General features: G+C 40.9%; 1 protein-coding gene across 5 annotated transcripts in view; it reads left to right on the forward strand.

The window, feature by feature from the left end:
- Window positions 1-25,669, forward strand: part of UBE2W (ubiquitin conjugating enzyme E2 W) — a 165,296-nt gene that overhangs the window by 78,567 nt on the left and 61,060 nt on the right. The window contains exon 6 of one of the 5 annotated variants that reach the window (XM_064588195.1): window positions 1,765-3,183. The exons of 3 other annotated variants lie outside the window; for them this stretch is intronic. In XM_064588195.1, coding sequence (XP_064444265.1) covers window positions 1,765-1,817 — 53 coding nt within the window. In that variant the 3' untranslated portion in view covers window positions 1,818-3,183. Of the gene's footprint in view, window positions 1-1,764; window positions 3,184-25,669 lie in introns of those variants that run through there. One more of the 5 variants, XM_064588199.1, reaches the window with a different exon arrangement.

Genomic DNA, 25,669 nt, shown 5'->3' on the forward strand with positions numbered 1-25,669 from the left:
AATTACTAAAAACAGTTGATAAATTGGTCTCAACAAAATTTAAAATTTAGGCTTTTCAAAAGACATTGAAACAGCAAAATAATGTATTTGCAAAATATATACATGATAAAGGACTTACATTTAGATTTTTTTAAACTCTTAGGATAAATAACATGAAGCAAACAACCCAATTTAAAAATGGGCAAAGTTTGTGTATTTTTTTTACTTGAACTAAACTGAAGGAAATATGGCAAATAAGTAGATGAAAAGCTGAGTTTCATTAGTCATTAGGGGAATACAGATTAAAAGCATAAGATAACCACTGCACACTCGCTACACTGACCATACCAAGTTTTGGGAAGGATGTGGAGTAATGGGAACTTTCCTACCCTACTGATGGCAATGTGGAATTGTGTAACCACTTTGGAAAACCATTTGGTAGCTTTTTAAAAAGTTAAACATAGGGGCCCCTAGGTGGCTCAGTCGGTTGAGTGTCCGACTTCATCTCAGCTCAGGTCTTGGTCTCAGCATCGTGAGTTCAAGCCCCACATTAAACATGTACCTACTATACAGATCAGCCATTTCATTTTTTTTTTTAAAAGAGTCCATTTATTTATTAGACATAGCGAGAGAGAGCACAAGCAGGGGCGAGAGGGAGAAGCAGGCTTCCCGCTGAACAGGGAACCCGATGCGGGGCTTGATCCCAGGACCCTGGGATCATGACCCGAGCCGAAGGCAGACACTTAACCTACTGAGCCACCCAGGTGCCCCTTTCACTCCTGGGTATTTACCCAAGAGAAAAGTATATGTCCGCACAAAAACTTGTACAGAAGGGTTTGTATCAAGTTTGCAAAATACCCAAACTGGAAACGTTTGTCCATCAGTAGGTGAATGGGTAGCCAAAGTGGGATATCCATATATCAGAATACTACTCAGCAATAGAAAAGGAATAAAACATGGATAACTGGGTGAAAGTGCCCACACAAAAAGTATACTGTGATTTTATTTAAAATTCTAGAAGACACAAATTTATGTATAGTGACAAAAATCAGAGAAATGTTTGCCTGAAGATGTGGGGTGGTGGGAAAAAATTGGAGGAGATGATGGATACTTGATTATCTTGGTTTCACAGGTGTATATATATGTCAAAACTCATTAAATTGCACACTTTAAGTATTAATAGTTTACTGAACATTATACCTCCATTAGAATTAGAGGAGGTTTTAAGCAGTAAGGACAAAGGATGGCAATGGCCTGAAGTGGAGTATAAGAAAATGGACAACTCAACCATAATCAATTTGCCCAAAATTAGAGCTTAGAAGTGATGGAGCAGGAATTTAAGTCTGAGTCTGACTGACTCCAAAATCCATGCTCTAAGTCAATATGCTTATATACTTAACATGACCCCCATATTTCTGGCTTAGAAAACTGAGTAGAGGCTGATGACTTTCACCAAAACACAAGGTGAGGGGCAGATTTGGGGAGGAGATGTGTTTGTACTTCCTCATAACACCAAGTATAGTAGCTTATGTAGTCAATTGGTGAGTGGACATGTAAGCTGAAGTTTTTAGGTGGCAATGATAATGAAACCGAGTGATGTAATTCTACTTAGTTCATGAGCTTATTGCTTATTGACCAACAGCTGAAAAGGAATTTAATATTTTCTAGTCTAATAACCTAACCAATGAATTAGTTATTAACATCTTCGAAGTGATCACCCCTGACCACCTTCACTGATGGGAATTAATTCAGAAAATTACTGCACTTTTGAATAAATCTTATTAGGAAGTTATTTCTTTCAGACTGAGATCTCCTACATACTATCTATCCTGGATTAAAGAGTGTCCCCTCAAAAGATAACGCTGAAGTCCTAACTCCCAGTATCTCCGAATGTGACCGTATTTGGAAACGGAATTGTCGAAGATGTGATTAGGTAAGGTGAGGTCATACTGGAGGAGGGTGGACCTTAATTCAATATGAGTAATGTTCTACGAATTGGAGAAGACACAGAGACACAGGCACTTAAGGGGAGAACGCCATATAACAATGCTATAATGCATCTACAAGCCAAGGAACACCAAGGATTGCTGGGAACCTCCAGGAGCTGGAGGAGGCAGAGAAGGATTCTTCCCTAGAGCTTCTGGAAAGCATGATCCTGCTGATACCAGATCTTGGACTTCTCGCTCCAGAACTGTGAGAGAATAAATGTCTGTTGTTTTAAGCCATTCAGTTTGTGGTGCTTTGCTACAGCAGCCCTAGGAAACTAATCACACACTTTCCATCTTTTTTTTTCCCTGATTCTACCTTCTGGAGACACAAGGAATAAGTCCTGGTCTCTTCAGATATTTCCAGATGTTTTGAGAACACATTTTTTTTTTCAGGAAGATATCTCCCTTGCTGGTTTTTTTTACACGATACATTTTCTTTATTTCTTTTTTTAAAGATTTACTTATTTACTTTGGAGAAAGAGCACAAGTTGCGGGGAGGGAGGACAGAGGGAAAGAGAGAGGGGCCACAGGGCTCAATCTCAGGACCCCAAGATCATGACCTGAGTAAAAACCAAGAGCTGGATGCTTAACTGACTGAGCTACCCAGGCGCCCCCACAGGATACATTTTCAAATTCTTTCATTATTCTTTTGTTGTAGGGTCAAGATTTTCAAAGATGCTTTAAAGTGTGGTCACCAGAACTAATCTTAGTACAAATAGTTTGATCTACAAAACAGGATGGAATTTGCTCCCTGGTTTAGGTCAGGGGTTTTCAAGCTCTTTCTCAGAGCTCTAGGAATTTCTTGGACGTACTTCAGGGCACACTTAAATATATCTCACATAAACTCTGCATAAAATTGCCTTAGGAGAAGGGGTGTGCTGTTTAGAACAAGTTTGGAAAACAGTGGTTTAGATGATACTTTTAATAAAGTCTAAGATTGAATCCACTTTTTGGCAGCCACGGCCCATGATTTTTATCAGTCAAAGGTGCATCTGTCACTTTTCTTATATCTGTGTAGGGTTGTTTTTTTTTTGTTTTTGTTTTTGTTTTGTTTTTTGTGAGGAGATGGGGTCCCATGTAAAGTATGTTACTTATTCCCGTAAGATTTTATTTGTTCAGTTCTGCCATTCTGTTGAGAATTGTGGTGTGTGTGGGTTTTTTTTTATTCCATCATGTGCCATACTCTCTCTTCCTCCTCTTCAGTACCACCTCTAAGAATTTCCTTTTCAGTGTTTAAAAAAGCAAGTAAGGACATGAGTCTACAGCATACTATTTAGTGTCTGCAGCGCAGTGTGTTATTTAAACTTTTTTTTTTTTTTAAGATTTTATTTACTTATTTGTCAGAGAGAGAGAAAGAGAAAGCACAAGCAGGGAGAGGGAGAAGCAGGCTCGCCACTGACACGGGACTTGATCCCAGGACCCTGGGATCTCGAGTGACCACAAAGTGGGTGTGGCCGCTATGGGAGTGCACCATCTCCCTTCATGAAATAACCTGCTGGTTGACTTCAAGTCATACAGTTGGCTGGTTGGGATCCTCCACCTGTAGCCCTTCAGGATCTGTCTCAGATTTAGAGCCTAAATCACACTTTTCCCAAGCAGCCCCCAGCCAATAACATGGCCTGGCCATTACTGCTGAATGTGGGACTTCTCTAATAGGTAATCCTTGCTCTAGATCTTCCCATTAGATCAATGAGACCTTGTCATTTCTGCATCCCAGTCTGACGCTCTGCCTACCCACACCTGCTTCCTCCCCTCTTTACCTTCATAGGTTTCAGATCTGCATCATAGTTTGGTTTTCATAGCCCAATCCTCCTTCTCCTTTTTTTTTTTTAAAGTAAACTCTACACCCAACATGGAGCTCAAATTTACGACCCCAAGATTGACCTACCAACTGAGCCAGTTAGGCACCCCAGCCCAATCCTTTTTTTTATCTTTCTTTTTTTTTTTTTAAAGATTTTATTTATTTATTTAATTGACAGAGAGAGAGAGACAACAAGAGAGGGAACACAAGCAGGGGGAGTGGGAGAGGGAGAAGCAGGCTTCCTGCTGAGCAGGGAGCCCGATGCGGGGCTCGATCCCAGGACCCCGGGATCATGACCTGAGCCGAAGGCAGATGCTTAGCAACTGAGCCACCCAGGCGTCCTGCTTTTTTTTTTATCTTTCACAAACATTATGCACACCCTTCCCCACAAGAAACCTTGTGCCCTTCTAAAACCAGTGTCTGCTCTCTGGACCACCTGAATCAACACAGTTGGCACTGAGTGTGGTCACAAAGAAGGTTGGTAAGATGGGAGTTTTGAGACCCAATCACTCGCTGTCTCCCTGACAATGAGGACCCCATCCCAGGTGGCATTTGGGGCATTTACAGGCCCTGCCACAGGTGTTATGTGGCCTAGTTGCTAAAACTTCCACAAGTGGTGATTTGGAGGGGACCACCTTGTACAGTACAATGGTTCAAGCATTTGAAAAATATGGGGGAACAATGAATACAAGGACAATGAAATTGCCTGGCTATTAATAAACTGTATTATCTTAGTTTTGGGCTACTTGGGCCAGCCACCGTAACAAAATCCTATAGATCGGTGGCTATAACAACAGCACACGCAGCACTCAGAGAGAGAGAGTGCGCTCTTCTTATAAGGGCATAAATCCCTTCATGAGGGCCCTACCCTCATGATCTCATCTAAACCTAATCATCTCTCAAAGGCTCCATCTCCAAATACCATCACATGGGGGTTAGGGCTTCAACATATGAATTGGGAGGGGGCAAGATGCACAATTCAGTCCATAGCATCTCCTATAGAGGGAAATTTGAAGTTGAGGGCAGATAACAATTGAAAACTGATTCTGAACACCAGAGGGCCTCTTCGGTAACTGCCAAAAAAGCTCTTATCTCCTGCAGGAGGAGAGCAGGAAAAGCTCAAGCCTAAAGTCTGCATTTATTTATTTATTTTTAAGATTTTATTTATTTAGGGATGCCTGCGTGGCTCAGTCCTTAAGCGTCTGCCTTTGGCTGGGGTCATGATCCCAAGGTCCTGGGATCGAGCACCACGTTGGGCTCCCTGCTCAGTGGGGGGTCTGCTTCTCCCTCTGCCTGCCACTCCCCCTGCTTGTGCTCTCTCTCTGACAAATAAATAAAATCTTTAAAAAGTATATGTTTTATTTATTTGGGAGAGAGAGAGATCATGGGCAGGGGGAAGGAGTAGAGGGAGAAGCATGCTCCCTGCTGAGGAGGGAGCTCGATGCCGGATTTGATCCCAGGAGCCTGGGATCATGACCTGAGCCAAAGGCAGATGTTTAACCCACTGAGCCCTCCAGGTGCCCCCAAAGTCTGCATTTAAAAGAACCTTGATGGTGGAGTCAGTGGAGTGTGGGAGTGTGGGACGCTTGATTTCGGAGTTGTAAGTTTGAGCCCCATGTTGGGTGCAGAGATTACTTAATATAAAATTTAAAAATAAATCAGTAAATCAATAAATAAAAAGAGCCTTGAGCTTCAAAGATATTTGTATGCTCAGCTGGGGTAAGTCTGTTATGAGAACATCGGGGCCCTAATTAGGACAACTTGAGAGAGACCCTGACACATGGAATAGAGAATCTGGGCAGTTGACTCCAAAGATTTTGGCTCCCTGACTCTGTAATTTTAGAGCCCATAGAGATGGCCCACCCTCCGAATTAGAGCTAGGAGATCCTCCTCTGTGAGAAGACCCCCTCAAGGACCCTTCTCAGGATCTGCTCCCAACTCTTCTAGCTGCCAGTAGCATAAGTTTAAGAAATAATATAATCTACCTAGAATATGCTGAGTCTAATAATGGAGGAAAAGAACTATCCCTTTATTTATTTATTTTTATTTTATTCAATTTTATTTTATTTTATGTTTCAGGTTTAGACTTTAGTGATTCATCAGTTACGTACAACAGCCAGTGCTTAGTCACAGGAGAACTATCCCTTTTTTTAAATTTAATTTTTTTCCCAGTGTTATTGAGATACAATTGACATATAACATAAATTTAAGGTGTACAATATAATGATTTGATATATTCATATATTGTGAAATGATTACCATGGTAGAGTTAATATCTCTATCACCTCACATAACTACCATTTCTTTTTTTGTGGTGAGAATATCTGAGATCTAACTCTTAAATCTTTCAAGTATATAATACAGTATTATTAACTATAATCATTAGGTCCTGGTGTACATTAGATCCCAGAACATATTCATCTTGTAACTGGAAGTTTGTACCCTTTGACTAACATCTCCCCATTTCTCCCACCTCCAGCCACTAGTAGCTCCCTGTTTCTATGAGTTTGACTTTTTTAGATTCCACATATTAGTGATACCATTGAGTATTTATCTCTCTGTGACTTATTTCACTTAGAATCATGTCCTCAAGGGCTGTGCCTATTGTCACAAATGGCAAGATCTCCTTCTTTGCTATGGCTAAAAAATATTCCATTTTATAAATATCACAACTTTTTTATCCATTTTTCTATAGATAATGGACACTTAGGTTGTTTCCGTAACTTGGCAATTGTGAATAATCCTGCAGTGAACAAGGGAATGCATATATATATCTCCTTGAGATCCTGATTTCATTTCCTTTGGATACATACCCAGAAGTGAGATAGCTGGATCATATGGTAATTTTATTTTTTAATTCTTTAAGGAACGTCCATGCTGTCATGGTGGCTATACCAATTTATAGTTCCACCAACAGTGCGCAAGTGTTCCCTTTTCTCCATATCCTTGCCAACACTAGTTATCTCTTGTCTTTTCGATAATAACAACTTTAACAATGCAAGGTGATTTCTCATATTTTTGCTTTGCATTTCCCTGATGATTAGTGACGTTAAGCATCTTTTCATGTACCTGTTGGCCATTTGTATGTCTTTTTTAGAAAAATCTCTATTTAGTTCCCCATTCTTAAGTATCTTATTGTTTTTGATGTTATCGTGAATAGAAATGCTTTATTTCTTTTTCAGGTATTTGTTATTAGTGCTTGGAAATACAACTGATTTCTATATGTTAATTTTGGATCCTGTATCTTTACTGAATTTGTTGATTAGTTCTAACAGTTTTTTGGTGGAATCTTTAGGATTTTCTGTGTATAAGATCATATCATCTGCAAACAAAGATAATTTTATCTCTTCCTTTCCAACTTGAATGCCTTTTGTTTCTTTTTCTTACCTGATTGGTCTGGCTAGCATTTCCTGTACTTGTGTTGAATAGGATTAGTGAGTGCACACACTTGTCTTGTTCCTGGTCTTGGAGGAAAAGCTTTCAACCTTTCTCAACTGAATATATTAATTGTGGGTTTGTCATATATGGTTTTTACTAGGTTGAGATACATTCCTTCTACTCCAATTTATGGTAGTTTTTTATTATGAAAAGATGTATTTTGTCAAATGCTTTTTCTCTTTTTATCTTTCATTCTATTAATGTGGTATACTACATTTATTAATTTGCATATGTTGAACCATCTTTGCATCCAAAGGGTGAATCCTATTTGATCTTTGTGTGTGTGATCCTTCTTATGTGCTGTTGAATCTGGTTTGCTAGTATTTTCTTGAATTTTTACATCTGTGTTCTTCAGTGATATTGGCCTGTAGTTTTATTTCTTGTAGTGTCCTTGCTTGGCTGTGGTATCAAGATAATCCTGGCCTTATAAATTGAGTTTGGGAGTCCCTTCCCCTTCATTTTTTTGCAAGAGTTGAGAAGGATTAGCATTGATTCTTCTTTTAAATGTTTAGTAGAATTCACCAGGGAAACCATATGGTCCTGGGCTTTTCATTGTTGGGGAATTTTTGGTTACTGATTCAGTCTCCTTACTCATTATTGGTATGTTCAGATTTTCTGTTTCTTCATGGTTTAGTCTTTGTAAGTTGTGTGTTTCTAGGAATTTATCCATTTCTTCTAGGTTATCCAATTTCTTGGGATATAGTTGTTAATGGTAGTCTCTTATGATCCTCTGTATTTCTGTGTTATCAGTTAAAATGTCTCTTTTTTCATTTCTGATTTTATTTATTTAAGTCTTCTCTTTTTTTAGTCTAGCTAAAGTTTTGTCAATTTTTTTTCTTTTCAAAATATCAGCTCTTAGCTTCACTAATTTTTTTCTATTGTTTTTCTAGTCTCTGTCTTATTTATTTCTGCTCCAATCTGTTATTTCCTCCCTTTTGCTAACTTTGGGATTAGTTTGTTCCTCTTTTTCTAGTTCTCTGAGGTGTAAGTTAGATGTTTTATTTCAGATCTTTTTTCTGAATGTAGATCTTTATCACTATAAACAGTTCTTTTGAATTGCTTTTGCTGCATCCCATAAGGTTTGGTAAATTGTGTTCCTTTCCATTTTCATTTGTCTCAAGATGTTTATTTCCCTTTGACTTCTTTTTTGATCCATCAGTTTATTCAGGAGTATGTTGTATAATTTCCACATTTTTGTGAGTTTTCCAGTTTTCCTCCTGTTATTGATTTCTAGTTTTATTTTATTATTTTAATTTTTTTTAAAGATTTTATTTATTTATTTGACAGAGAGAGCAAGAGAGCATAAGCAGGGGGAGTGGTGGGCAGAGGGAGAGGGAGAAGCAGACCCTCCACACCCCAGCAAGGAGCCCAACGTGGGGCTCAATCCCAGGACCCCGGGATCATGATCTGAGCTGAAAGCAGATGCCCAACTGAATGAGCCATGCAGGCACCCCTGATTTCTAGTTTTATACTATTATGACCAGAAAATATACTTCACATTATTTCATTCTTCTCAAATTTGTTAAGACTTATTTTGTGGCCTGTCATAGGACGTATTCTGGAGAATGTTCTTTATGTGCTTGACAAAAATGTATATTCTGCTGTTGGATGGAATGTTCTGCACAATGGACTGTTAGATCCATTTGGATTAATACTTTATTTTTTTCTTTAAGTAGGCTCTATGCCCAACATGGGGCTTGAACTCATGACCCCAGGATCAAGAATTGCATGTTCTACCAACTGAGTCAGCCAGGCACCCCTCCATTTGGTTTAAAGTATGATTCAAGTCTGTTTCCTTATTGATTTTCTGTCTGGATGATCTATCCATTGAGGTCCCCTACCATTATTGTATTGCTGTATATTTCTTTCTTTTCTTTCTTTTTTTTTTTTTTAACATTTTATTTATTCATTTGAGAGAGAGAGAGAGCACAAAACAGTGGGAGCAGGAGGGAGAGGGAGAAGCAGGCCCCCCACCGGTCAGGGAGCCCAACGTGGGGCTTGATCCAGGACCCTGAGATTATGACCTGAGCTGAAGGCAGTCGCTTGACCAGCTGAGCCACCCAGGCACCCCTTGCTTTGTATTGCTCCCTTCAGCTCTGTTACTGTTTCCTTAATATACTTAAGCATATATGCTTGCATATTTAAAAATACATTTAAACTTAACTTAAAAATATATTTAAGCATATATATGATGTTGGGTGCATATATATTTATAATTATGATATCCTCCTGATAAATTCACCTCTTTATCATTATATAATGACCTTCTTCATCTCTCCTTACAGGTTTTGACTCAAAGTCTATTTTATCTGATAAAAGTGTAGCTACTGTGATCTTCTAGTTTCATCAGCATGGAATATATTTTTCTATCTCTTTACTTTGAGCCTATGTGTGTCTATAAAGCTGAAGTGAGCCTTTTGTAGGTGGCATATAGTCGGGTCTTTTTTTTATTCATCTAAACAGACTCTATCTTTTGATTGGAGAATTTAATCCACTTACATTTATAATAATTATTGATAAGTAAAGACTTACTAATGCCATCTTATTATTTTCTGGCTGTTTTGTAGTTCCCTTGTTTCTTTCTCCCTCTCTGTTACCTTTGGTACTGATGATTTTCCATACTGGTATACTTTCATTTCCTTCTATTTATCTTTTGTGAATCTACTGTAGGTTTTTGCTTTGTGGTTACCGCTTACATAAAATATCTTATAGATATTACAGTCTATTTTAGGCTGGTGACAGCTTAATTTCAATCACATACAAGTACTCTGCCCTTTTACTTCTCCCCCTTTTGTTTTTGATGTCAGAATTTAGCTTCTTATATTGTGTATTCATTAACAAATAATTGTAGCTATAGGTGATCTTTTTTTTTTTTTTAAGATTTTATTTATTTGACAGAGAGAGACACAGCGAGAGAGGGAACGCAAGCAGGGGGAGGGGAGAGGGAGAAGCAGGCTCCCCGCTGAGCAAGGAGCCCGATGTGGGACTCGATCCCAGGACCCTGGGATCATAACCTGAGCCGAAGGCAGACGCTTAACGACTGAGCCACCCAGGTGCCCGCTATAGGTGATCTTAATACTCTTGTCCTTTAACCTTTATCCTAGAGTTAAGTGGTTAACACACCACCATATTTTAGGTATTATTAGGTATTAGGTATTCTGAATTTGACTATATACTTACCAGTATGTTGTATATTTTCATATATCTTCATGTTACTAATTAGTATCTTTTCATTTCAGCTTGAAGAACTCCTTTCAGCAATTTTTGTAAGGCAGGTCTAGTGGTGGTGAATTCTCAGCTTTTCTTTGTCTAGGAGAGTCTTTATCTCTCCTTCATTTCTGAAAGACCACTTTGCCAGATCAACTATTCACTTTGACAGGTTTTTTTTTTTTTCAGCACTTTGAATTTATTATCCCACTCTCTCCTGCCTATAAATTCTCTGCTGAGAAATCTGATTATAACCTTATGGAGGTTCTCATGTAAATTACAAGCTTCTTTTCTCTTGCTGTTTTTTTTTCTTTTAAAGATTATTTATTTATTTATTTGAGAGAGAGAGAGAACTAGCAGAGGGGAGGAGCAGAGGGAGAGGGAGAAGCAGACTCCCCACTGATCAGGGAGCCCAGTGTGGGGCTCAACCCAGGACCCTCAGATCATGACCTGAGCCAAAGGCAGATGCTTAACTGACTGAGCCACCCAGGTGCCCCTCTTGCTGCTATTTAAAATTCTCTCATCTTTTATTTTTAACAGTTTTATTAAAACGCGTCTTGAAGGGTGCCTGGGTGGCTCAGTCGTTAAGCGTCTGCCTTCGGCTCAGGTCATGATCCCAGGGTCCTGGGATCGAGTCCCACATCGGGCTCCCTGCTCAGCGGGAAGCCTGCTTCTCCCTCTCCCACTCCCCCTGCTTGTGTTCCCTCTCTCGCTGTCTCTCTCTCTCTGTTGAAAAATAAATAAAATCTTGAAAAAAAAAATAAAATGCATCTTGAAGAAGATCTCTTTGAGTTTTTTGGTGACCTATGAGCTTCATGAACTTGGATATACAAATCTCTCGCCAGATTTGGGAAGTTCTCAGTCATTGTTTCTTTAAAATAGCTTTCTGACCCCTTTTCCCTGTCTTCTGTTTCTGGGATTCCAATAATTCACAAATTGTTTCTGTCTACTGTATCCTATAGATCACATGGGATTTCTTTACGCTTTTCATTCTTTTCTTTGTTCTCGAAACTACGTAATTTCAAAGTTCTTGTCTTCTAACTCACAGATTCTTTTTTCTACTTAATCTGCTACATTTTTTTCATTTCATTCATTGTATTTTTCAGGTCCAGTGTTTTCAGCTCAGCCCTGCTAGGGATTCTAAGGCTTTCTCAAATCATCTATAGATATACCTGCTCCATGCTTCTGGCTCTGACTTGTGGCAGAATTCTTAAGCTTATATGCCTTCTCTCAATCCTGCAACACACCATGCTGACAGTGCTGACAACCTTTCTTTTGTTTTCCCAAAGTTGGAGCTAAAGCTCTAGTTTGTGGTCTCTCCCTGGCCTGCAGATTCAGGCCAGCTTTCTGTGTATGTTCAGTAGCCATCTTCCAAAGTTTTCTCTCACCACCACCATTGGGAATGTGCATAGGGACCCAGTTACAGCAGAGAGGGTGTTATGGGTGAGGTATGTGGAGTGTGGAGGTGTCCATGGGCCAATTGAGGGGAATCCACTTGTGAGGCATCCCCAACGGTTCATTGGCAGGCTTCTTCTTCTTCTTCTTCTTTTTTTTTTTTTTTTAAGATTTATGTATTCATTTATTTGACAGAGAGAGAGAGAGAGAACAGCAGGGGAGCAGAAGAGGGAGAGGGAGAAGCAGGCTCTTCGCTGAGCAGGGAGCCCTATGTGGGGCTCAATCCCAGGACCCTGGGATCATGATCTGAGCCGAAGGCAGGTGCTTAACCGACTGAGCTACCCAGGCGTCCCATGGGCAGGCTTCTTGATGGAGTTTGCTTTGCAGTTAGTAGGATCCACTTGCCTTTAATGCTCTCCTTTGAATTACTATAGTATGTGGTAGAGAAAGAGAATAAAAGGCTTAAAGAGGTGATCATGCTGGAATGGATGTTTTATGAGGTCAGAAGACTCCCCGGAAGGTTATATTCCATGAGAAGTCCTGGAAGGACAAGTGATCACAAGGCCATCATCTTAAAGTGCTGATGAGGTGGGCACTAGAATCATTAAGTTCAGTGGTGTCTGTTCCCTGCAGGCCAGGGCAAGCTCTTGGTGAGACTATCCCAGAACTTGGAGAGTTGTTAGCAATGGGAGTGAAGGAGTCCCAAAGCAACATAAAGCAGGTGGTGGTGTATAACTGCCAGAAACCAGAGTTTTAATTGTAATATCACTAGATCAGATTTGCAGCCAAGGGGCTTTGCCTTGCAGAGAGTTCTGGACAGGGTCAGAACAGAGTCCCAAAGGGGTAAAACAGAAGCAGCCAACAAGGATACTGCTCATTATATATAATTAAAGGAAAGCAAAATTAGACCTAATGTACAGCACAGTGATTATCATTAATAATAATGCATCATGGGGCGCCTGGGTGGCTCAGTCGGTTAAACGGCTGCCTTCAGCTCAGGCCATGATCCCAGGGTCCTGGGATTGAGCCTCACATCAGGCTCCCTGCTCAGCAGGGAGCCTGCTTCTCCATCTCCCTCTGCCTGCCGCTCTGCCTGTTGTACTCTCTCTCTGTCAAATAAATAAAATCTTTAAAAAAAAATAATAATGCATCATATTCTTGAAATTTGCTGAGAGTAGATCTCATGTGTTGTTAGCCCACACATACACATGCACATGTGTGTGCAAATGGTATGAGAGATGATGGATGTGTTCATCAGTTTGGTTGTGTTAATCATTTCACAGTGTACACAAACATAAAAACCACATGTACCCCTTAAATATATACAGTTTTCATTTGTCGTAAATAAATAAATAAATACATGCAAAAGTGGTTCAACAAGTGGCCAGTGTGGTCAGCTCAGCAAAATTACATGATCTTGCCGTGTTTCTAGGCAAGAAACAATATTCAGATCCAGGACCCATTGACTGCAGAGGTGATCTGGTCCCCAGGAGGAAGAACCCTGCCACACCATGCAAGTATATGACTATAATGATTCACCCAGGTCTTCTCCAAAGGTATATACTCAGATGATGTTATTTACTCAGATGATTATGCAATGAAGAAAGGAGAATACTCAGATATTTGTAGGACTACTGAACACAAGAGGCCTAAAATGTCCTCTTGGCTCCCCTTTCAGAGAGGGGACAAATGAGGAGCCAGGCAATAAATAGGGGCCTTGGCAACTTCCAGTTCACCGTGTGGGTCCATTGGGTCAACAACCTCACTCTGTGGCTAGGCTTCCATATGTGGGTATATGACTGCGATTGACATATTGGCAGTTGAAGGAAACCTTACAGGAGTCTGCCTACAGGGGGCCAAAGCCATCATGTTAGGCAAAGTCACGGGAAAGCCTCTGATACTGTCCCCCACCACTTCGCCAAAATAGAATTTTTTTTTTTAAATTACAAATTTCTGTATCTAGCCAAGATGAAGTAACAAGGACCAATTTAAGGAACGAAAAGAACTGAAAGAACTAAAAAGCTACATGAAATTTTGAAACAACAGTTTCCCAGACATTGGCTGTCAGGAAAGGAAGGACCATGGTCCCTGGGAGAAGGTAAACGAACACGGCAAGCCCTACAATTGTGGCAGCTTCCGGCCAGGGTGCTGTTTCCAGGCTGCTGTGCCCGGAGGGGGAGCCAAGTGGAGCCCAACCCTCTTCCTGAGTTGAGGCAGAGCTGGAAGTCAAGGGAGGCCCAGGGTGACTGGAACTCTCAGGTGAAATACTGGAGGGCAGAGAGCCTTGCGGAGAGAGTGTGCCAGGGACCCACAGGCGGTGGCTGGCAAGTCTGCAGCATGTTCGGAAAGGCTCCGGCTGGGGAAAGAACCACCCAAAGGAGCAATTTGCAGAGATCACAAAAAGCTGGACCATGTTTGTGTTCCCACAAGCCAGAGTGGTAAACCCTGTAATTCATGGGGCATGAATGGAATATTCAGAAGAACATTGCCTAAGTAGTGGGGAAAAATTAATCCTCGACTAAACACTGCTCTGTGCTCACCTCAAAAAACCTCAAAAGTAAGTTTCAAGAGAAGCAAACTCTTTCCAAGTAACTTAATTGCATTGCAGAACAAAGCTTTAGAATATTTATAGAAATAAATATATTTATGTGTGTGTGTGCGTGCGCACATAAATATGTGTGTATGTGTGTATCTCTAGCACCCCAACAATACAATGGTGGGAAAATCACTACACTGGGACTCTTTTGTCCTAAAAGAATGTTATGGGCTGAATTGTGTCCCCTCCAAATTCATGTGTTGAAGTCCTAACCCCTGTACTTCAGAATGTGATCTAATTTAGAGACAATCTTTACAGAGGTAATCAAATTAAAAATAAGATCATTAAGGTAGGCTCTAATTCAATATGACCGATGTCCTTATAAAAAGGGGAAACTTGGGCAGAGAGACACACAAAGGAGGAAGACAGCGTGAAGACAGAGGGAGAACATCATGTGAACAGAAGGATTGCTATCTGCAAGCCATGGAACGAGGCCTGGAATGAGCCCTTCCCTCACTGCCCTCAGAAGGAACCAACCCTGCTGCCACTTTGATTTCAGACTCCTAATCTCCTGAACTGTGAGATCATTTCTGTTGTTTAAGTACCCAGTTTGTAGCACTTTTTTATGGCAGCCCTAGCAAACTAAACAAAGGACACGCAGTTTGTTCTCGCCAATAACACTGGCATATTCTGGGTCTTGGTTTACCTTTTCTGCCAGCAGAGTCAAGCAGTCAGCATCACTATCTGGTGTCTCACAGAATCCTTGACCCACAGACATGGATTCCAAATAATGTGGTATCTGACTAGGAGACCCACTTCACAGCAAAGGAGGGGAAGGAGTGGGCCCATGACCATGGGATCAACTGGTCTCATCACATATGCACCATTGAGAAATAATCGGTCCAAGAGTATCTTACAAGAGCCTGTTGGAGGGACAGCTGGTGTATCAGTTTGGAGGCAATGGTCTGCCTACAAAGATGGGTGCCATCTTCCAGGATGTTGTATGTGCACTTGAATCAGAGACTTCTACTGGGACTCTGTCTCTAATAGGAAGAATACATGGGTCCTGGAATCCATGGGGTTGCATTTTTGCCAGGGGACATAGCACGAGTCCCATTATACTTTAAGTTATAACTATTGTCTTAGCACTTTGGATTCTTTGTATTCAGGGACAGGCTGGCAAGAAGGCCATGTTGGCTGGGGTAAGTGACCCTGATATTCAGACCAGGAGTCCTGAAGAGATTCAGGGCAATCTGTTGTGGATTTAGACTAAAAGAATGCATTCTAATTTTTCTTGAACATATTTCCCCCCAAGAAGTAATATTGAAGTTCTTCAGTGATAACTTCTAGATAATGAATGTAGTTTCTTTTTCAAAAGAGAATTTTTTGGAGAACATTGCCTTCTGCAGTGCATAAGAATTGAGTGTCAATACATACAACTGGACGTGAACAAAAATAACAATACCCCTGGAAATTTTACTTAAGTCATGGAAATTTGCTTGACTTTGGGCTTGAAGTAAAATATATTTTTTAAAAAGATTTATTTGAGAGCGAGAGCGCGTGTGCATGTGCGCGCATAAGCCAGGGAGGGGTAGAGGAAAGAGAATCTCAAGCAGACTCCACACTGAGTGCGGAGCCCAACATGGGACTCAATCTCATGACCCTGAGATCAGGACCTGAGCTGGAATCAAGGGTCGGATACTCAACCGACTGAGCCACCCAAGCTCCCCTGCTTTTTGACATCTCTACCCCCAATTTTTTGCATATTACCTGCTAATAAGTAAAAAATTCAGTAAATGTTCATTAAATGAGTGATTAAATTAACAAAAGTTCTGAATCTAAGTTCAGAGTTTCCCATTATTCTCATTTTGGTGTCCTGAAATTGCATCTTTATTTTTTTAAAAGATTTTATTTATTTATTTGACAGAGAGAGACAGCGAGAGAGGGAACACAAGCAGGGGGAGTGGGAGTGGGAGAAGCAGGCTTCCCACTGAGCAGGGAGACTGATGTGGGGCTCGATCCCAGGATCCTGGGATCATGATTTGAGCTGAAAGCAGATGCTTAACAACTGAGCCACCAGGTGCTCCCTGAAATTGCATTTTTAGCCCAAACTTTTACATAGCCGAAATGTTTCCTCTATTCACAAAGCTGAAGTCTTCTTTTTTTTTACTTTTTTCAATTTTAATTTTAATTTTATTATTTTATTTCATTTTAATTTCATATAGGTAACATACGGTGTTATATTAGTTTCAGGTGTACAACATAGTGATTCAACACTTCCGTACATCACCCAGTTCTCAGCTCATGACAGACAAGTACACTCCTTTTTTTTTTTTGACAAGTACACTCCTTAATACCCATCATCTGTTTCACCCATCTGCCCCTCCTCTGGTAACCACCAGTTTGTTCTCTATAGCTAAGAAAAAAGAGACTTTCGTGAACTCATTTGTGCCTGCCAGTAACAGAAAGGAAAGAGATTATGTTTTACATCTTTGTCTCTTTAAGAAAAAATTATGACTTTGTTCAACACAGCATTGCAGAGTGTTAAATCAATTCAACAATCTCCCTGCAGTAAGATTTGAGATAGAGCCAGAATTCATACTTTTGGGGAATAGAGCTCCCCCAGATGATTCTGACACACAGCCAGGTTTGAGGATGACCGTTTTAACTCGCTTCCAAGTTTCTTAGGTTACCAGCAATGTTGTTTCTCTTTGAAACATCAATCTAGGAGCATGGAAGACAAAATAATTTTCAGCTGTAACTCAGTATCAAGAGTATAAATATTTGGGGCGCCTGGGTGGCTCAGTTGGTTAAGCGACTGCCTTCGGCTCAGGTCATGATCCTGGAGTCCCTGGATCGAGTCCCGCATCAGGCTCCCTGCTCGGCGGGGAGCCTGCTTCTCCCTCTGACCCTCCCCCCTCTCATGTGCTCTCTCTCTCTCATTCTCTCTGTATCAAATAAATAAATAAAATCTTTAAAAAAAAAAGAGTATAAATATTTGTCAGGGAGAATACAGCAAGGGAACAACAGCTAAATGTTCAAATATTAATTTATTTTATTGCAGAAAGCGGAAATAATTTAAACTGCTAACTACAAATTAAGAGGAAATACAATTCCTATTTAGAATAAATAGGGAATTTCAGTTAAGAGGATTGTTTTGAGATCAGTGACAGATCTCCTAGTCATCAAAACTAAATTTCAGATTAGAAGAGTTTTACGTTTGTAAATATCTTCCCCATTTCTTCACATTTCAAGCTGGACCTGGGCCTTGTATTAGGGTTGTTTTTGTTTGCAAGTAAAACTAGCTAGAAGCGCCTGGGTGTTTCAGTCAGTTGGGCATCAGATTCCTGGTTTCAACTGCAGTCTCTGGGTCTCCCAGTCGTGGGATAGAGTCCCTAGGCAGGCTCCAGGCTCCGTGCTCTGTGGGGAGTCTGCTTGAGATTCTCTCCCTCTGCTCCTCCCCCCACTTGCACATGTGGGCCCACATGCATCTTCTCTCTGTCTCTTTCTCAAATAAATAAATTAATTTAAAAAAAAAGAGCTAGCTAAAAGGGGTTTATTGGTTTATGAAATGGGAGAGTCTGGGGTGGTCCTGACTTCAGAAGAGTGGGATGCAGGACTCAAAGAGGGTGGGCAGGCCTCTGTCTTCCCCTCCCAGCTCTGTGTGGCTTTATTCTACCGGCAGATTCCCAGCCTAGCAACTCCAAGAAAACAAGTGTCTCTTTCCTACCCTTTGCATGGCTATCTTAGAGCTGACTATGCTTGGTCTTTTTTGGATTATAGTTTGCAGCACCCCTCAGTCATCACTGAGGGTGGGGAAGGGGGGACTTTGGTAGGACTGGGTCTCATGGCTGCCCCTGGAGTTCACAACCCCATCAGGACCACATGGAATTGGTGAGCGGTTTCCCAACAAAATGAAAATGAAGTTGGGGTTTTAATGGGTAGAGAACATCTACAGGATTGTTCCTATTGACCACAGGGCAGATAATAGACCTTAATTTGTGCATGGAGCTATATTTAGATCCTCTGCCCATTTTTAGATTGGATTATTTGGTTTTTGCTATTGAGTTGTATGAGTTCTTTATATATTTGGGGTATTAACCCTTTATCAGATACATGATTTACAAATATTTTCTTCCATTCAGTACATTGTCATTATGTTTTGTTGATGGTTTTCTTTGCTGTGCTATTCCTTTCTTATAATCATTTTTTGACAGTAGTAATTGCCTCTTAAATATTTTCGCTTATTATATTCCTAGTGCCTAGAAAAAATTCCTGACATACGATAGGAGTTCAATAAATATTTGTTAAATTAATGACTGTAATGGCTTAATTTTGTAGATACCTATCACTAATTCTTCCTACACCCTCACACAACAGTTTTCCACATGGTTGAAAAATATCAAAAAAGTTATTAGCACATCTGTGTCATGCTCTGGTAACAAATTACCACCAAATTCTGGTGACTTTCAAGAAAAAAATATTTTGTTTGTTTTCCTCGTGATATAAATCTGTCACAGATTGGCTGCCTACTGTCTCCACTCTGTGACCCAGTGAAGAGCAGCCTCTTGGCGGAACATGGCTCGTCTGTGGTAGGCAGCAAAGGACATGTGGCCAACTGGCTCTTAAAGTTTCTACTCTGGAGTTATTTTCATTTTCTCTCACAATGTATTGAGCCAAATAGATCCTTGGCAAAGCTCAACATCAATGGGGCAGGGATCTATAGTCTTTCTAGGGGTCCTGGAAGGAGGGGCATCATGGGAAGAACCACAGGATTTGTGGAAGAGTAATACAGTCTTTGATAGATAATGCATCAGTCCATTTTCTCTAGGAGTCATTCTACATAAGCTCTCCATTCTCCTTTGAGGTGGATTGTTTGCTTTCTGGGCCTGCCCCACAGCTGTCATGCAGGGACTTCCCTTTACCATCATCTTGGAAACTCCCTTTGTGTATGACGCATGCTGGATCCCTGTTTACTGGATCTGGGGTCTTTTTCTTGTTTACTTTCTCACTTGCCTTCATTTTCTCAGTAGAAAGAGAAAGCAGAAGCAGCAGGTAAATTCTGAGACCATTCAGGCTTAAAAATGTCTTTACCCTCATATATGATTAATAGTTTCACTGAGTATAGAATTCCTTTTTTTTTTTTTAAGATTTTATTTATTTGAGAGAGAGATAGAGAGAGTGCATGAGCGGTGGGAGGGGCAGAGGGAGAGGGAGAAGCAGACTCTCCACTGAGCAGGGAGCCGGACTCATGACCTGAGCCAAAGGCAGATGCTTAACTGACTAAGCCACCCAGGTGCCCCTGAATGTAGAATTCTAAGTTGATAACCTTTTTTGGAATTTTTTGAAGGCATGTCTTCATTAACTTGTAGATTACAACTTTTGGGGTTTTTTGGGGGAAGCCAACACTATTTTTTTCCTTTTATTTCTTTCTTTATTTATTTTCTTAACTCTTTTATTTGTAATGTGTTTCTGCTCTGGAAGCTTTTGGATTATTTTTTAATCACTGAAGTACTAAATTTCATAATACTGTGCCTTTAAATGGGTCTTTTTTCATCCATTGTGTGGGGCACATTATGGCCTCTTCCAATTTGGAAATCCACATCCTTCAGCATGGGGAAATTTCCTTTTACTGTTTCTTTGGTAATTTCCATCCCTTCATCCTGTGTTTTTGGAATTCTCAGTAGATTCTTGACTGATTCTCTAAAATTCTTTTCTTTTCCTTTTTAAAAAACTATTGTCCACCTCCTTGCTTATGTGTTATTCTTCTGATTCTTCTATTTTAATGTTTACTTCAGTTACTGTTTTTAATTTCTAAGAACCTGTTTTCTCAGATTATAACTTTTTGAAATCGCATCCAGTTCTTTTTTTATGTGTTTGCAGTTTTATACGTTTGTTTGACAATCAGCAGTTAGTTCTCATCCACATTAACTGTCTGTAGATTTTTATTTAAAAAAAATTTTTTTTTTTAAGATTTTATTTATTTATTTGACAGAGAGAGACACAGCAAGAGAGGGAACACAAGCAGGGAGAGTAGGAAAGAGAGAAGCAGGCTTCCCACCGAGCAGGGAGCCCGATGCGGGGCTCGATCCCAGGACCCTGAGATCATGACCTGAGCTGAAGGCAGTTGCTTAACCAACTGAGCCACCCAGGTGCCCCTGTCTGTAGATTTTTGAAAGTGGTAACAGGTACACAGGTAACCAATGTATAGAACTCGTTGGGTGAATCTGCACGCTCACTACATTTTCTAGACAACCATACCAGATATGGTATGGAACATTCCTTGTTCCTTTGGCCCAGACAGCTTTGTTGAGCCTGGTGTCAGTGTGCACACCTGGAGCTCCCATCTCCGTCATGGCAAATTTCTGGATCTCTTTGAATGGCTGAGGGAAATGCTTCTGGAAACCCACTCCATGGGTGCGCTTGTGAATGTTGATGGTATATTCTGTGGTCACTACCTCATTGATGACCCTTCTTCTTCTGGCCACCCTTTGCAGAAGCCATTCTGCCAAGCCCTGGTTGGAAAGGAAGCAGCATCCAGTTCTTTTTAAAGGGTACAATATATTCTCTAAAATCTGATTAATGGTAATTTAAAAAAAAAAAAAACAAGCAAACAAACTTCTGTTCCTTGCATCATCTCTCTCTCTCTCATCTTAGTCCTATTTTTTTTTTCATTTTTTTTTTAAGATTTTATTTGTTTATTTGTCAGAGAGAGAGCGAAAGAGCGCACGAGCAGGGGGAGGGGCAGAGGGAGAAGCAGGCTCCCCGCTGAGCAGGGAGCCCCATGCAGGACTCGATCCTAGGACCCTGGGATCATGACCTGAGTCAAAGGCAGACGCTTAAGTGACTGAGCCACCCAGGCATCCCTTCATTTTTGTTTTTTTTGTTTTTTTGTCTTTTATGTTAGATGCTTTTTTCTTGTGTTTGGGAGGCACACAAAGCTGACTAGGTCTCTGCATGGGTGTGGCTTATTGACATGGAGGATTTGCTATAGCAAAATGAGATAGTAAGCCTGGGTGTTGTTGATGTTTTTGTTGGGTAACTCCAACAGTATATATAAATTGCTTCTTGGGGCACCTGGGTGACCCAGTCGGTTAAGTGCAGAGTCTGCTTCTCCCTCTCCTTCTCCCTCTGCCTCTCACCCTGCTCGTGCTCTCTCTATCTCTCTCTCAAATAAATAAATAAAATCTGCGCCTGGGTGGCTCAGTCGGTTAAGTGTCTGCCTTTGGCTCAGGTCATGATCCCTCGAGTCCCCAGTGAGGCTCCCTGCTCAGCAGGGAGTCTGCTTCTCCCTCTACCCCTCCCCCCCATTCACACTCTCTCTCTTTCTCTCTCTCACTTGCAAAAATTAAATAAAATCTTTTAAAATAAATGAATAAAATATATTTGCTTCTCTGCAGCCAACCAGGTTCTCAAGAGAAACCTGGGTGTCAGCTCTCCTGGCACATTTCCAGGAGCTAGGCAAGACTATTAATCAGGATAGAAAGCTATCTGCTGAAGAGATCCAGAAGTGCAGTGGCTTGAAAAACAAAGTTCTCTTTCACATAACTGTCAAGGTTGGGTAACTGGACTGCTCATCTCCACCCAGTCATTTTAGGAATTCGGTTTTCTTCTGTCTAGGTACATATCATAGGGCAATGTTTCTCAGACAATGGTCCCTGCACCAACAGCATCAGCATCACCTAGAGTATTGTTAGAAATGCAGACTTTTCCGGCCTACCTCAGACTTACTGAGTCAGCAACTTTGGGAGTGGGGCTTCGTGGTCTCATAAACCTGAGGTGATTTTGATCCATGTCAAGGTGTAAGAATCACTACCCTAGGGCATCGTCCTTTTCTTTGTGGTTGAAACAGAGTGTCGGACGAACCCATGGTCCCGCTGTGGAAAGGGGAAGAGCCAGGAGAAGCTCAGGTGCAGGAATGTGTTAAACACACCTTCCTTGGGTGAGAGCTTAGTCTTCTGGGTCACACTTAGCTGCAGTGGGGCCGGGAACCGTGCTGCCTGCCTAACATCCCACTTGCCCAGTCACAACTCGGTTACCTTGGAAGAAAAGAGAATGAATTTTGGTGGGTCACTAGCAGTCGGCCAGAGAGAGGGAAGAGTTTGGTGCATGCGTCAGGCATGGTTTTCTTCCACCCAAGCCCATGTTGTCAGCCTTTTACTTGTGCCTACACTACACCTGGTATTCCTGAGCCCTGGGCCTCCCCCCGTCACTCTCCCCAGAGAATAAACCTTCTATCTCCTTGAGGGGCTGAACAAAAGAGAATCGCTTAGCCGTTTGCTGCAGGGGGAGAAACTAATGGTTCCTCACACAGATTTTTAGTCCATTCTTCTGCTGTAAGCCTAATGCCTTATCTCCCCTAAGTACTTCCAGAACCTCTGTTTCTGAGCTGTGCCACAACTCTTGTTAAATCAGCTCACTTTTCACTGGGCACATAGGGTCAGCTTCCTGAGCTCACTAAATTAGTTATCGCTTCTCCGTCCACTTTACGTATGCTTGACCTTCGTAAAAATTATTTGTTCATTATTGTCTCTTTGTCTTTGGGGGCTTATGTCTTTTAAATTTTTTTTACTTCATTATAATAGGATTTTGATGGGACAAGAGATAAATGGATATGTTCAATCTGCCATTTTTATTTTATTTTTAAATTTTATTTTAATGTTTGAAAGATTATTTTACAGAGAGAGAGAGCACGGTGGGGGGGCAGAAGGAGAGGGAGCAAGAATCTCAAGCAGACTCCACACTGAGCATGGAGCCTGACCTGGGGCTCAATCTCATCACCCTGACATCATGACCTGAGCCAAAACCAAGAGTTGGATGCATAATCGACTGCACCACCCAGGCACCCCTCAATCTGCCATTTTTAATCAGAAGTACAAGTTTGAAAAATTGCAACTTTCATACTTAGGCAAGAAGTTTATTATGGAAGATTAGAGGACTCTCTGAGAAAAAAACCAAAGGAAAACCTTCAGATTACACAGAGATGGTTAAAAGGAAAAATATAATTAATTGCATTATTTCAAGCTTAAATTAGCTAAATTCATTGAAATATGATTTGGAAAAGAGACACATGTATTGAGTACTGAATTAACACTACCTTTCATTTTTTCTTTTGAGTAGGGACAGGCAAACTTTTTCTTAAAGAGCCAGATATAAAATGTTTTCCGTTTGGGCCGGGGCGGGGGGTGGGGTGGGGGTGCTTACAGTCTCTATTGCAACTACTTAACTCTGCAGATGCATAAAAGCAGGCATTTGGCAATATGTAAATGAAAGGACATGACTGTATTTTTTTTTTAAACATCACTTAACAAAAACAGGCAGCAGGCCATTTTGACCCACAGGCCCTAGTTTGCTAGCCCAGTTTGAAAACATTGAAAACTATCTTTTTAGACATTGGGCCATCAATGATCTTTTCAAGAGAACATTTGAGATCTTAGAATTCAGAATGTAGGGGCACCTGGCTGGCTCAGTCGGTGGAGCGTTTGATTTTTTGATTTCAGTTTTGTGAGTTCGAGCCCCACGTTGGGTGTAGAGATTATTTAAAAATAAAATCTTAAAAAAAATTAAGTTGATGCTTAAAAAAATGATCAGTTAAAAAAAAAGATCAATTAATGATTAAAGATATCGAGGGAAATTAGCAATGTACATGACCTTTCTTATTATACCAGAAATCTTTTAACCTAGAGGGGAATTGGAGCCTTTGGCTCCATCTACAGGCAGAGTCCATCTGTGTCTAAGTCATTGTGCCTTAATGTTTTTCAAAATATGCTCCATGGATGTGTTCCTTGCCAATAAGTTCCTGTGGTCATATGAATTTGGGAAACAGAGCATGTCCTATCCCTTCTTGGAGACACCGTCTATACTGCTAGAAGAAAGGCTCTGAGAACTTTAGTGAACTCACAGCTTCTTAGAAATACTTAAAGAATCCTTTCCTCACGTAACAGCTATTAATGTCTATTGAAATGATTCCATGGAATTACTGTTCATGATATTCTGGATCAGTCCTATTTATGGTCTGGAATTTGGGAATTTATAGGTCGAAAGTTTCCATACTTGATATTGTTACCCGTGTTTTAGACTGGTTCTGACTTTGTATTCTGCATTTAGACGATCCGAGGGTAATTCTGACAGTATTCATTAAACCTGCTGCTGAAAGGAATGCTGGGAAAACTGTGACCTTATAGGATCTAGTGATGAGTGTTTTCATTCCTTTAGTCTATAAGGAGACAGACAGAAGACAGACACTCACTGAATGGAAGTAGAAAAGTGGCACTAGCATGGAAGTGGGTGGGAGGGGTTAGATCATTTCCGACTTTAGGGTATTAAGTAAGCCACCAACTAGTGTAAGGAAATTGACCAGCCCCACTGCCCAGAGACCATGTGCTCACTGTTTTTGGGCTGCCCTACACAAAAGCCCCAGCTGAGGGCCTAGTGGGGCTGGAAATCCAGTGCATCTTCTGCTCACTCCCTTTTCCTTGGCATAAAGATGATTTCTAATCAATAACACTTGTGCTTATGTAACTGTCCACCCAGAGGGGTAACAAAAAATTCTCTTACAAGCACTTGTGACATAATAAGAAATACATATTTGGTCTCTGCCTCCAGTTCCTGACACAGAGCTCCTAAAACCCTTGTAATTTCCTGAGTGATGGGGGGAAATAGGAGGATTTTTTTGTTCTAATATCTAGTCTTCCCTGACATAAGAGCTTCTAAGATCCTTGGAATCTCCAGAGGGTAGAGGAAAAAGATCCTACACCTATAAGTGACAGTGAGGCCTGCCAATGTATTAAGAAATCTTCTGGTGCCGTTCTGCCCCCCTGACACTGTATGGGGCCAGCCAACTTGTAGTCTGGGAAGAGAAAGGATGAAAGTTTCGGGGATGAGGAACCTTTGATTGCTGGGCAGCCACATGGTCCCTGATGGATGGAGTAGCATCTGTGCTACAATCATTTACTGAAGGTAAAAGTTGCCAGTGGAATTTAGAGATGGCTACAACTCCCTGGGAGGTGGTTTACTGGAAGCAGAAGAAGATGCACACCAATGAGCAAAAGGTAAAATACACAATCCCTTGGTTACTGTTATCCATAATCACTAAAATGGAATTAAAAGAGAGCCCTGGGTCAAACTTTGACGCTAGACCAGGCTCAGATTTCTGTTTGATCTGAGCTTAGGCCTCCGGCTTCAAAGCCCCCCTCAAAGGGAAAAACAGTGCAGGCGCAACAGACAGTACCTCTAAGACCTCGGGCCCCCAGCAAGACAGTCCACATTAGAGCGGGGACAAAACCCAGAAACTACCGAAAGCAGGGAGTGCAGCGTGGCAGAGTG

The sequence above is a fragment of the Mirounga angustirostris genome, unplaced genomic scaffold (genome assembly GCF_029215605.1).
Source record: "Mirounga angustirostris isolate CCGP_5_RB_7025 unplaced genomic scaffold, mMirAng1.0.hap1 SCAF_4, whole genome shotgun sequence".
NCBI classification, from domain to species: domain Eukaryota; kingdom Metazoa; phylum Chordata; class Mammalia; order Carnivora; family Phocidae; genus Mirounga; species Mirounga angustirostris.